The sequence below is a fragment of the Rutidosis leptorrhynchoides genome, chromosome 4, assembly GCF_046630445.1.
Source record: "Rutidosis leptorrhynchoides isolate AG116_Rl617_1_P2 chromosome 4, CSIRO_AGI_Rlap_v1, whole genome shotgun sequence".
NCBI classification, from domain to species: Eukaryota; Viridiplantae; Streptophyta; class Magnoliopsida; order Asterales; family Asteraceae; genus Rutidosis; species Rutidosis leptorrhynchoides.
The window spans coordinates 361,912,410-361,924,836 of record NC_092336.1 but is presented as its reverse complement, the minus strand read 5'-3'; the positions used below and the strand labels follow the sequence as shown (position 1 = coordinate 361,924,836).

Genomic DNA, 12,427 nt, shown 5'->3' with positions numbered 1-12,427 from the left:
TACGAAGATTTATCCATTTTCTAATGTCGTATCAACAAAATTACTGTTCAACACGTATAAGGGTTAATAAAATATATAATATAATACAAACATTATATTTGTATATTTAATTATATATATATATATATATATATATATATATATATATATATATATATATATATATATATATATATATAAATATGATAATAATAAATGATAATAATTATTAATATAGTATATAAAATAAATTAATGAAAAGAAAGAGTATTATTATTATTATTACATAGGTATAGGCAAGGTTGGAGAATTCGGATCTCGGGGAGATATCGTTTGGACTTTTTTAGGGAGATCTCGGCATCTCAGAATAATCTCGGGGAGATCTCGGACGGTGACTAACGTTGACTTTATAGTTTTTTAATAAAAATATACATAAAAACATAAATTTATGTATATTTATATACATTTTTACGAGATTTTACAAAAATATCCGAGAAATGAGCGAGAAAATCTTAGAAATTACGAACTTTACAAGAAAATCTTACAAATTAACAAGAAAATTCGAGAAATAATGGCTTTGACTAAGTTTGACCTCGTTGACCGAGAAATCTCGGGAGATTTACAACAGTGGATATAGGTATAATAATAATAATAATAATAATAATAATAATAATAATAATAATAATAAATTAAAATTTAAAATTAAAATTTAAAATTAAAATTAAAATTAAAATAGCATTTATTGAAAGCCTTAAGGTTTGATTTAAGGGTGACAAGAGCCACATTTTTTAAGTCCTTTAAAAACTTTATACTAATAAAATCGACCAAAAATCCTTTAAGTCAAAAAAAACCCCAAATTTCTTTGCTATCATGGCCTTTCACGTCGCCTGCCCAATTACTTGGTATTAATCTTCTGTTTTTCACCATCAAATTACACATATACTTGCACATCGTTTCTATATCTATCTATATCTATATATATTTCCCGCTCACTAACCCTTTCTTTTCTTTTGATTCTAGTCGTCGAATTTGCTACTGCTCGCTAGGGTTTCCGCAGAACGAAAAGGGGAAACATGAATTCGTTGATGAAATTGAAAAATTGAAAGCTTTTTTAGACGATCCATGGTTGATTAAAGATGAAAAGAGAACTGTTCAGGTTCTTGTTCCGAAGGTTATTGTTGCACCATCTCCTGCACCGCCGCAGGTGTCGGTGATTTCGAAATCTGCGGCGGCTGTTGATGCCGATGCTGCGGCGGAGATGTTGTCGGCGCAGAATAAGCGTGTGGCGTTGCAGAAACAAGCTGCTGCTGCGTCTTTGGTGGCTGAGGATTTTGCCAGGGCGTTTGAATCTGGAGAGGCAGAGGTAATAAGTTTGAAAATCTGTACTTTTATACTTTATAGTTTAAATTCTATTATTTTTGCTATGGAGTTTAGTGTTATTAAATGTGTTTGTGTAACTGATATGTTAAGTATAAGATGTTGATTTAGTATTATTAGCAAAATGTGTATTTCGAATATGATTTAGTTTGATTGTAATTCTTTTGGTATCTCAGAAGTATGCATACATGTGGAATATACATGATATCGATATCGATATTACATGGGGTTTGACATTGGGGTTACTGGGTCTTTTGAGACAAACTGTTAATACATAAGTCTAATTTAATTCGCTTGTTCGCTTTTGTTTTAATATTTCTTGACCAATCTCTGATTCTTATTTGCTTAAATTTTGGAAATATCGGTTAATATCGTAGTTTTTTCATACTTGTAACCCAAGATTCATGGGGTAAATAATAGAAAAGGAATCAGGATTGTTATACCTGTAACCCAGGATTCATGGAGTAGGTAACAGAAATTAGAAGTGACACTTTATTGTTATATCTGGAATTAATTATTTTTCTATTCGCGTGGAGTCAAAAGGTTAGAACTTTTCATTTATATGTTATATATAATATATAATATAATAATAATATATATAAAATAAATGCAGGGCATTACTAATGATGTTGCCGGAGATGAGCAAGTTCTTTCTAATGGGAAAGTGATGTGCCGCCTTTGCTTTTCTGGTGAACACGTTAGAAGTGAAAGAGCAAGGAAGATGTTGTCATGCAAAAGTTGTAACAAGAAGTATCACAGGAGCTGTTTGAAATCTTGGTCTCATGATCGAGGTACACTTTCTTGTCACTAATGCATGCCTTTATACTTGATGTTGCTCCTAATTATTTAAATATTGATTGCAGATTTATTTCATTGGAGCTCTTGGACATGTCCTTCATGTCGTGTGTGTGAGGTATATTTGATGTGTTAATTTTTCTATTCACGATGTGACAATCTTCACCATGCATTACAATATTTTGTTATTGTGGGAGTCACATATCTATTTAACTACTAAAGCTTGTGTTTGAAGCAATGATAGCTGTTATTAGATATAGCAGGCTCAGTTCAGTTAAAATTTGAATATTAGAAAATGATAATTCTAAAACAGTAAACAAGGTATTCGTATATTGTAGCTCTCAAGCATCTTAAATTAGCCTGATAGCTATCATTAGATATATAAATCCTGGAAATTCCTATTTCAACTAAGTCATAGAAAATGATCAATACGGGTACAGCTGTCTGCATATTACCTCCCCTCCCTCATACCCTGCTATCAGCGGGATGATTGAGTACTCTTGTTGTTGAAGGCTCAAGATATATGAATTTGAAAAAGATCATTTTTTGATCATACCGTGTATGGGAAGGTAGTTTTAACTAGTGAGAACCATCTGGAATGTAACTTTTTAGTTATGTATAATTGTATTGCTTTTGAATCCTATTGCAACATAGGTATGCCGAAGAACCGGTGATCCAAACAAACTCATGTTTTGCAAAAGGTGTGATGGTGCGTATCACTGTTATTGTCAGCACCCACCACACAAGGTAACATCAGGACCTTTCAGCTCTGGTTTTCAATAATGAAAAGAGATTCAACGATGTTTTTAATCTTTTGGAAATTTGCAGAATGTGAGTAGAGGACCTTATTTGTGCCCCAAGCATACCAAGTGTCACAGCTGTGCATCTACAGTCCCTGGGAATGGTTCAAGTCTCAGGTATTGCTCATTTGCTTATAACAGGATGTGGTTTTTACCCATTTATTCATGAATGGGTTTGTTGTGATCAAAGAAATTATCTAAAAGGAAAATGATTTGAACTGGTTAAATGGTTAAGGTCCTCCAAAGTCTATTTCCAATGAATATAACTTTAAAATCTTTTTTATTTAAAGATTGGGATTATTACTGACTTATCATAAAGGCATCGTTTGTGTAGTAATAAGTAACACATTAACTTGAAAAAAGTAACACATTAACCGGCATGTTATGACTAATACTAAAGAGTTTAATGTTTCAACTCAAACCCGTTGTGCCCATTAGGGTCATTACCTAATTCGTCAGGCTCACCGAAATTTGCCATCTCTACTAACAAAGAACTAGGTTGTTAAAGATCTTTGACACCCATTGTAGACTACATACCAATGATTTATAAACCATGAAGGTAGATCATTTATGATGAAGTTATATAGTCAGTATTTGATACTTCATATACCTAAATGAAAGTTGTTTTCTTTTCCTATCCTTTCCATAGTTTTCTTATTAATCTGACCACTATGATACCGTTGCAGTTATCTTATTTTTTATTTTATTTTTTTTTTGCAATCCAAAATGATTTATTTACATTTTATCATGATTGTTGCACATTTCCAATGCAACATTCTGAAGGTGGTTTTTAGGGTATACTTGCTGTGATGCTTGTGGAAGATTGTTTGTCAAGGGGAATTATTGCCCTGTTTGTTTGAAGGTATTTTATCTATTCCCAACTTACTGAAACGTCTACAATGTGTTTAATTATCCAAAATTTTCCGTCTCTGATTTTCTAGAAAAATGAATAGTGTTTTGTATCTATAGAAAAGTCTTGAAATTTGAAAAACGTGCTCATATTTTGTTGCATTTTCCATTTTTTGGAAAATTGATGATGAGAAAATATAGAGTTGGAATGTTTTTTTGAAAATTTTAGAATGTGGAGGGAGACTTGTAAAGGAAAAAAATGGAGAAGTGGGAATCATTGTTTTCTAACTTTTAATTATAACTTGGAAAAGTGATTTTTCCATTTTCTTGGAATATTTTTTTCAAAAAATAACCCATTTTGAGCATGTTTTCAGTTTTCCGATTTTTAAGGAAAATTATGGAAAATTGCCCCACTTTTCAACAACCAAACACACCATCGTTTTTTCCTCTTTATGATGTGAACTCTCACAAGTTACAATGTGGTATTATGCTATCATGTTCTCACATACCCGAAGCAAGATGAGAGATGTTGTATTATTGCTTGGTAATCTAAATGTCCTAACCTTGTGTCTTATTGGTTCGTATAACTGAAGGTGTATAGAGACTCTGAATCGACACCCATGGTTTGTTGTGATATCTGTCAGCGTTGGGTGCATTGTCACTGTGATGGAATTAGGTATACTTCTAACATCATTATTCTGATTTTAAAGACTTATTGTATTCTTTAACAATACAGCTTCTTATAACAATAAATTATTTCTCGCAGTGATGAAAAGTACATGCAATTTCAAGTGAATAATCACCTGGAGTATAGATGTGCCACATGCCGTGGAGAATGCTACCAGGTAAGAATAGTTAGTTACACAGCTGCAAAATTAATGTCAACCTAGAGGTACAATATCGAACCATTTACTTATCAAAGGGTCAATATGGATTTTTACTTATCAAAGGGTCAATATGGATTTTGTTTCATCTTAAACGGGAAATGCATCAAATTGGGTAAAATAGCAAAAGGTTGAAACTTGAAAGCCGCCCACAAAACTCTTGATGCATACGACCTCTGAAATCATTTAGTTCAGAAGTACAGATGATTATTTGGATAATATTGTTTTTCCAATATTATTTTAACTCATTAAATACACACATTTTTCAGATTAGGGATCATGAAGATGCTGTTCAAGAGCTTTGGAGAAGAAGAGACAAAGCTGAGCAGGGTTTAATCGCTAGCTTAAGGGCCGCAGCTGGATTGCCAACTCAAGAAGAAATATTTGCGATTTCACCTTATTCTGACGATGAGGATGATGGACCTCCAGTAAAGAAAGAATACGGGCATTCACTCAAGTTCTCATTAAAAGGGGTAGTTGATAAATCTCCGATAAAGAATAAGGAATATGCAAAGAAATCTTCAAACAAGAAATATGGTAAAGATAAGGGACGTATATATGGTAGAACTGAACAAAGTGATCCGCAATCTTATGGATCCATTCCCGTCGATTTCAAAGATGAATATGAACAGTTGAATAGAAATGGAGAAGCTGATACTTCAAGTATTACCGATGGGGTGTGGCCGGTTGACCAAGAGATGATCCCAAAACATAAGCTTTTGAAGGAGGTTCCTGTTAAAACAGATGGTAGAATCTTGAGAGACAAAATGAAAAGCTTTAGGCCACATCAAGTGGACCCCATACAAGATATTGGAAATGAAAGTGTTAAATCTAAAAACACCAAAGGACCAAAGTTGGTTATACACTTGGGTAGCAGAAACAAAAATGTAGCAAATTCTCCAAGATCTGATGCATCGGAGAAAATTTTGACCACTTCCAATGGTATGTCCTTTTTTTTTTTTTAATTCTGTAATGAACTTGCTGCAACTTATATCAATGTTGAATATTTTATATTAGGATTGAGATATTCTCCCTCTGTCCCAGTGTTTTTTTTGTATGACCCATAGTAGGTGTCGACTTTCACTTTTTTTAGCCATTAAAAGTGATATAAGTGGAAAAAGAAAAAATCTTTTGGGCTAACAATGTTGGTTTTTAAATCTGTGTGCATTTTATATAAGTGGACATCTAAATTGAGGCGGAGGGAGTAGTATACTTTGATTGTGTTCGTTAAATGAAATTTTATGCTTTTGTCACTCTTCATTGAAAGTCCATCAGATATCTCCTACGTCTGAATTATTCATTCAACTACATCTGAATTGAATTTTGTGAGTTTGATATGACAGGCGAAAAGTCTTCCCTCGGTGATACCAATAATAATAATGTGGGTCCACCTTTGGTTTCACATTCCTCACAAAAAGAGCTGAAGCCTTTATTGAGACTGAAATTCAAGAACCCGTATTCTGATGATCATAGTTCTTGGGCTTCTCCTTTAGAGGAAGATAAGAGTTTAGTTAAGGGTCAGAGGTCTAAGAGAAAGAGACCATCTTCTTCTTCTCCTATGGATAATAAATCGTCGTCTGTGAAGGAAGATAGAGGAGGAGGTGGACAACAGGACAAAGATATGATGGATGCAAAGTGGATAATTCAGAAATTGGGTAAACATGCAATTGGAAAGATGGTGGAAGTTCATCACCCATCCAATAATTCCTGGTAAGTTTTTTTTTTCTTCTATAGATTATAGTATCTTATTACATGTAGAAGGCAATACAGTTGCACTATAGGCGTATCTGGCGGGTTTGGTAAAGCGTGATTGGATTTTTGGATTGATATTTGTCGCTTTCAGTATGGGTTGTGATGTGCCAAGGTTAATCCTGGTTGGATTGACTGACAAACACTTTTCTATCTCCACTCTTAAAACTCTCTGGATGATTAATATGTTAGTTATGATTATATAAAGACAAGGTTCTTATAATAAAAATCTAATTTTTTTAATTAATCGATTTAAGAGGTTTTATGCACTGAAAAGAGATGTTGCACGATTTCCATCCCTTTTCACCTATCTGATCTGCCCCCCTTTCAGCTGAATGTGTTATTTGACTTATAAAATAAAACACAGCCCAAATTGACTCGTTTATAAGTAAATGGGTTAAAGCTAGTACCTCTAAGTTGCACTCTTTATTTTTTCGTCATTTGTGATTGAAAAACTCGATTATAACATTCTGGCAATTACACTAAAATTGGTTTTAATAGGATTTTTAGATATATTGGCATAGTTTTCTTTACAGATACATACAGACACTAAGGTAAGAATGTAAGATGGAAGGCCATTTTGATAATTATGAAATATGTGGTCTGTTGTGCCCTAAATTGGCTGTCTAACAGTTTTTGAAAAGCTAATGAAAATACTCAGAAGCCATGATATCTTTTTTGGTTGAGGTTGGAAGGGTCAGTCATGTCCACTAAAAAGTCCAAGCGGGTACTTTTTGGTACATTTTGTAATGGGTCGGTTAAGGTTTTACCCGAGATAAATGATTCGTGATTCTAAAAATATATGCTCAAAATCTATGTCCAAAGATTTGATTGGTGAATATAATAAATAAAATGATTGGTTGAAACGGGAGAGAATATGTGGGAACCATATCTCAGAGTACAGATAATGCATAGATTTAGGCACATAGCATTACTCTCTTTACCGAAACATCCAAATGAATATTACAGATATTTAACAAAAATAACGATATGTATATCAAGAAGATGAATAAAAAATATACTAATATACTAATGGGGTGTTTGGATATGCGTTTTGAAAATCAATTATGCGTTTTAAATAATCATAATCAAAAATCAGCTGTAGCGTAACGTGTTATATATTAATAGTGTTTGGTTATGATTATGCTGTTTGATAACGCAATAATCAAATAATTATTTTTAAGGTATTTGGGTAAATCAGATTTTTTGATAACTTGACGGATAAAAGTACCAAAAGAGACATGGTTAAAATATTAAAATATGTAAATATAAGTATGTAATAGTTTGAAGTTTTATAAGTTCTACAACAAATAAGAATTAAAAAGTAAAACAAACCGAGTATTATTAGTGTATTACACATATTGTTCAATATGGAGTGTACAACATAATATAGTAAAATGAAAATAAATAATAAAATAAGTAAACGGCAACACAGTTGCTTTGCATTGAGTAAATTGTCACCGAATCACAATTCTATATTTTTGTGGATAGTCCCGTAATTTTGAAAGAAAAGTGATAATCCGTTTTGGTGCAGTAGGTCACCTTGTACTGTTTGAAAACTGCGTTTTGATGCCACTAAAACGTAATTAATCACTTTTAGAATGTCATTTGCCAAACACCAAAAATAGATTATTTACATCTTACAATCACAATAATCAAATAATCATATTCAAAACGCAATCCCAAACACCCCCTAAAAGTGCTTCATGTACTTTCAACCCGTTTGAGCTCTTAGGCATAAATTGTATGCCAGTTTATAACACATACGGAGCATTTCTATTGTCCAAAACCAAAGATTTTTCAGTTGACAAATACAGATATAACTAAAATTCTCTAACGATCCCATTTTATTCCAAAACTGTCATTTGCTATTCAGTGGCGGTAAATTTGATCCTTTGGATTGTTGCAGGTACAAGGGAACCGTAATCAAAGTATCTGAAGACACATCTAATGTAACCGTTACTTTAGAAGACGGGAAGGCCATGAATGTTGATCTTGGCAAACAAGGAATTCGTTTCGTTTCACAAAAGCAGAGACAGTGAAGTTTATGACCTGTACTTACTGTTAACTGATTAATTAGTGTTGATAACAAGTCAATATATTTGTATTTGGAACCCGGAATAAGAAAAGGTCCTATAGACTGCACATCTTGTTATCTTCATTGTACTGTATGATAGTTTCCGTCTTTAGTTGAGAGTTGACAGATGATATTTTGCTCTCTAGTTTTTCGTTGTTTAGTTATTGTCAGATGAGTTATGTACAACTAGCATTCTTGGCATGAGATTGGTAATGTTAATTTGGCTATCTAGAGGAATATTTGTACTAGTTTTTAGTCATCAAATGCTTATTCAGAGTTATTTATAGCATACGTGGTTTACCAGTTGTGAATATGTGATCACACTAGCATATATGAAAACCACATCCTTCAATCGGGTTGAGGTTCTGATATTTTTACAATAAGTTTCAAATTCAAACCTTACTATCAACACAACATATTTTTGATATGTTGGGTTGGCCAAAAAGGGTCAAACTGTAAAATCACGTCAAACTGTAAAATCACTCTCATCTTATTAGATCGGCTAAATTATCATACCTTATAATAAACAGTAACCAGGGTAAAAACGTCATTCCAGCCTGAATTCCACCTGTACCTATCATCCACCGTCTAAACAGGGTTAGGATCGTCAATCCGCATTAAGCGCCAACTGTCAGAGTTGTATGACGTGTGGCATTTGTGGGTGCTACGTGTTGCCTTTGTGTGGTCGTCTTCTCCACCGCTTCTTTTTATATGTTTTGTTCGGCGTCTTATTACCATTTTTGCTCCACTTTTGGTTCTTCCGGTCGGCAAGTTGTGCGTTTAGTGTTACCTTCTGCATGAGTTTTCGATTACCTACCTTTTTTATTTGTAAAGGATTGTACAAACGGTGTGAGACTTCCGGTTACCGGTTGAAATGTCCCGTTCATATTGATTATAAACGTTCCATATTAATTGATTTCGTTGCGAGGTTTTGACCTCTATATGAGACGTTTTTCAAAGACTGCATTCGTTTTTAAAACAAACCATAACCTTTATTTTATCGACAAGGTTAAAAAGTCACCACCTAGATTATCCAGAAATGATAATCTAAAATATCACACTCACACACTACCAATACATATTGGTTTACAATATTAATATGTTACAACAAAGTAAATCTCGAATGCAGTTTTAAACAATATTATACAAGCATGCTGACACCAAATCATGTCCATATTTTAGCATGCAACAGCGGAAGCTCTTAATAATCACCTGAGAATAAACATGCTTTAAACGTCAACAAAAATGTTGGTGAGTTATAGGTTTAACATATATATTTATCAAATCGTAATAATAGACCACAAGATTTCATATTTCAATATATACATCCCATACATAGAGATAAAAATCATTCATATGGTGAACACCTGGTAACCGACCTTAACAAGATGCATATAGAATATCCCCTATCATTCCGGGACTCCCTTCGGACATGATGAATTCGAAGTACTAAAGCATCCGGTACTTTGGATGGGGCTCGTTGGGCCCAATAGATCTATCTTTAGGATTCGCGTCAATTAGGGTGTCTGTTCCCTAATTCTTAGATTACCAGACTAAAAAGGGGCATATTCGGTTTAATAATCCAGCCATAGAATGTAGTTTCATTTACTTGTGTCTATTTTGTAAAACATTTATAAAACTGCATGTATTCTCATTCCAAAATATTAGATTTTAAAAGTGGGACTATAACTCACTTTCACAGATTTTTACTTCGTCGGGAAGTAAGACTTGGCCACTGGTCGATTGACGAACCTATAATAAATATGTACATATATATCAAAGTATGTTCAAAATATATTTACAACATTTTTAATACGTTTTGCTGTTTAAGTTTATTAAGTCAGCTGTCATCGTTAATAACCTACAACTAGTTGTCCACAGTTAGATGTACAGAAAATAAAGCAATATATATTATCTCGAATCAATCCACGACCTCGTGTATACAAGCCTCAGGCTAGATCACAACTCAAAGTATATATAATATTTTGGAATCAACCTCAACCCTGTATAGCTAACTCCAACATTACTGCATATAGAGTGTCTATGGTTGTTCCGAAATATATATATATATATATATAGATGGGTCGATATGATATGTCAAAATATTGTATTCGTGTCTATGGTATCCCAAGATTATATAATATATTAGAATACATGTATAATACAATATAAGTTAGCTAGGATATGATTAATATAGATTTGTTACCAATTTTCACGTAGCTACAACAAGAAAAATTATCCAATCTTGTTTTACCCATAACTTCTTCGTTTTAAATCCGTTTTGAGTGATTCAAGTTGATATGGTTTCATATTGAACTTAAGTTTATGAATCTAAACAGAAAAAGTATAAGTTTATAGTCGAAAATACAGGTTACTAGTCATTTTTGTAAAGGTAGTCATTTCAGTCGAAAGAACGACGTCTAGATGACCATTTTGGAAAACATACTTCCACTTTGAGTTTAACCATGATTTTTTGATATAGTTTCATGTTCATAAGAAAAATCATTTTTTCAGAAGAATAGCTTTTAAATCAAAGTTTATCATAGTTTTAATTATCCAAACCAAAACAGCCCCCGGTTTTACTACGATGGCATATATCCGATTTTACGGTGTTCTTCGTGTTTCCAAGTTTTAAATCATTAAGTTAGCATATCATATAGATATAGAACATGTGTCTAGTTAATTTTAAAAGTTAAGTTAGAAGGATTAACTTTGTTTGCGAACAAGTTTAGAATATACTAAACTATGTTCTAGTGATTACAAGTTTAAATCTTCGAATAAGATAGTTATATATATATATATATATATATATATATATATATATATATATATATATATATATATATATATATATATATATATATATATATATATATATATGAATCGAATGATGTTATGAACATCATTACTACCTCAAGTTTAGTAGGTAAACCTACTGGAAGTGACAAGAAATGATCTAGCTTCAAAGGATCTTGGATGGCTTGAAAGTTCTTGAAGTAGGATCATGACAAAAAAACAAGTTCAAGTAAGATTTTTACTCGAATTAAAATAGTTTATAGTTATAGAAATCGAATCAAAGTTTGAATATGAATATTACCTTGAATAAGAAAGATAACCTACTGTAAATAACAAAGGTTTCTTGATCTTAGATGATTACTTGGAATGGATTAGAAAGCTTGAAAGTAAACTAGTAAACTTGAAAGGATTTTTGAAGTGTTCTTGAAGTGTTCTTCGTATGATGATTATAGCTTGATTATTGAAGTAATTTTTGATGAAGATGATGATTAGTTTACTGAAAAAATTCGTTCATAAGTGTGTGTAGGTGTTGAGAGAGAGTTAGAAAGAGAATTGGAAGTGAAATGGATTGATTAGTGAGTGGTGAATGATGAGTGGTGAGTGGGGTTAAAAGGAGTTCTAGTTAGTTGACTAGTTCATGGTAGAAGTTAAATTTGATTAGTCATGCATGACATAATCAAGAGTGAAATCCCACGCTAGTTCCTATTGGTATATACTCATAGTAAGTACGTCTAGAAGCTGTGTATAATACAGATACGAATACTGAATGACTACGAGTAGAATTGTTGATGAAAATGAATGAGGATGTAATTGTAAGCATTTTTGTTAAGTAGAAGTACTTTGATAAGTGTCTTGAAGTCTTTAAAAAGTGTAAGAATACATATTAAAACACTACATGTATATACATTTTAACTGAGTCGTTAAGTCATTGTTAGTCGTTACATGTAAGTGTTGTTTTGAAACCTTTAGGTTAACGATCTTGTTAAATGTTGTTAACCCATTGCTTATTATATATAAAGAGATGTTAAATTATTACATTATCATGATATTATGATATATTAGTATATCTTAGTATGATATATATACAGTTAAATATTGTTACAACGATAATCGTTACATAT

At 32.3% G+C, this 12,427-nt stretch overlaps 1 protein-coding gene across 1 annotated transcript; it reads left to right on the top strand.

Moving 5' to 3' along the window:
- The first annotated feature begins 798 nt into the window (after nt 1-798).
- LOC139843817 (uncharacterized) lies at nt 799-8,782 on the top strand. Its single transcript, XM_071833974.1, has 12 exons — nt 799-881; nt 1,000-1,342; nt 1,970-2,147; nt 2,220-2,269; nt 2,806-2,898; nt 2,980-3,068; nt 3,735-3,813; nt 4,394-4,476; nt 4,567-4,645; nt 4,954-5,626; nt 6,028-6,394; nt 8,343-8,782. The coding sequence occupies exons 1-12, from the start codon at nt 850-852 to the stop codon at nt 8,473-8,475; spliced, it is 2,199 nt and encodes a 732-aa protein (XP_071690075.1). The 5' UTR covers nt 799-849; the 3' UTR covers nt 8,476-8,782.
- The last annotated feature ends 3,645 nt before the right edge of the window (nt 8,783-12,427 follow it).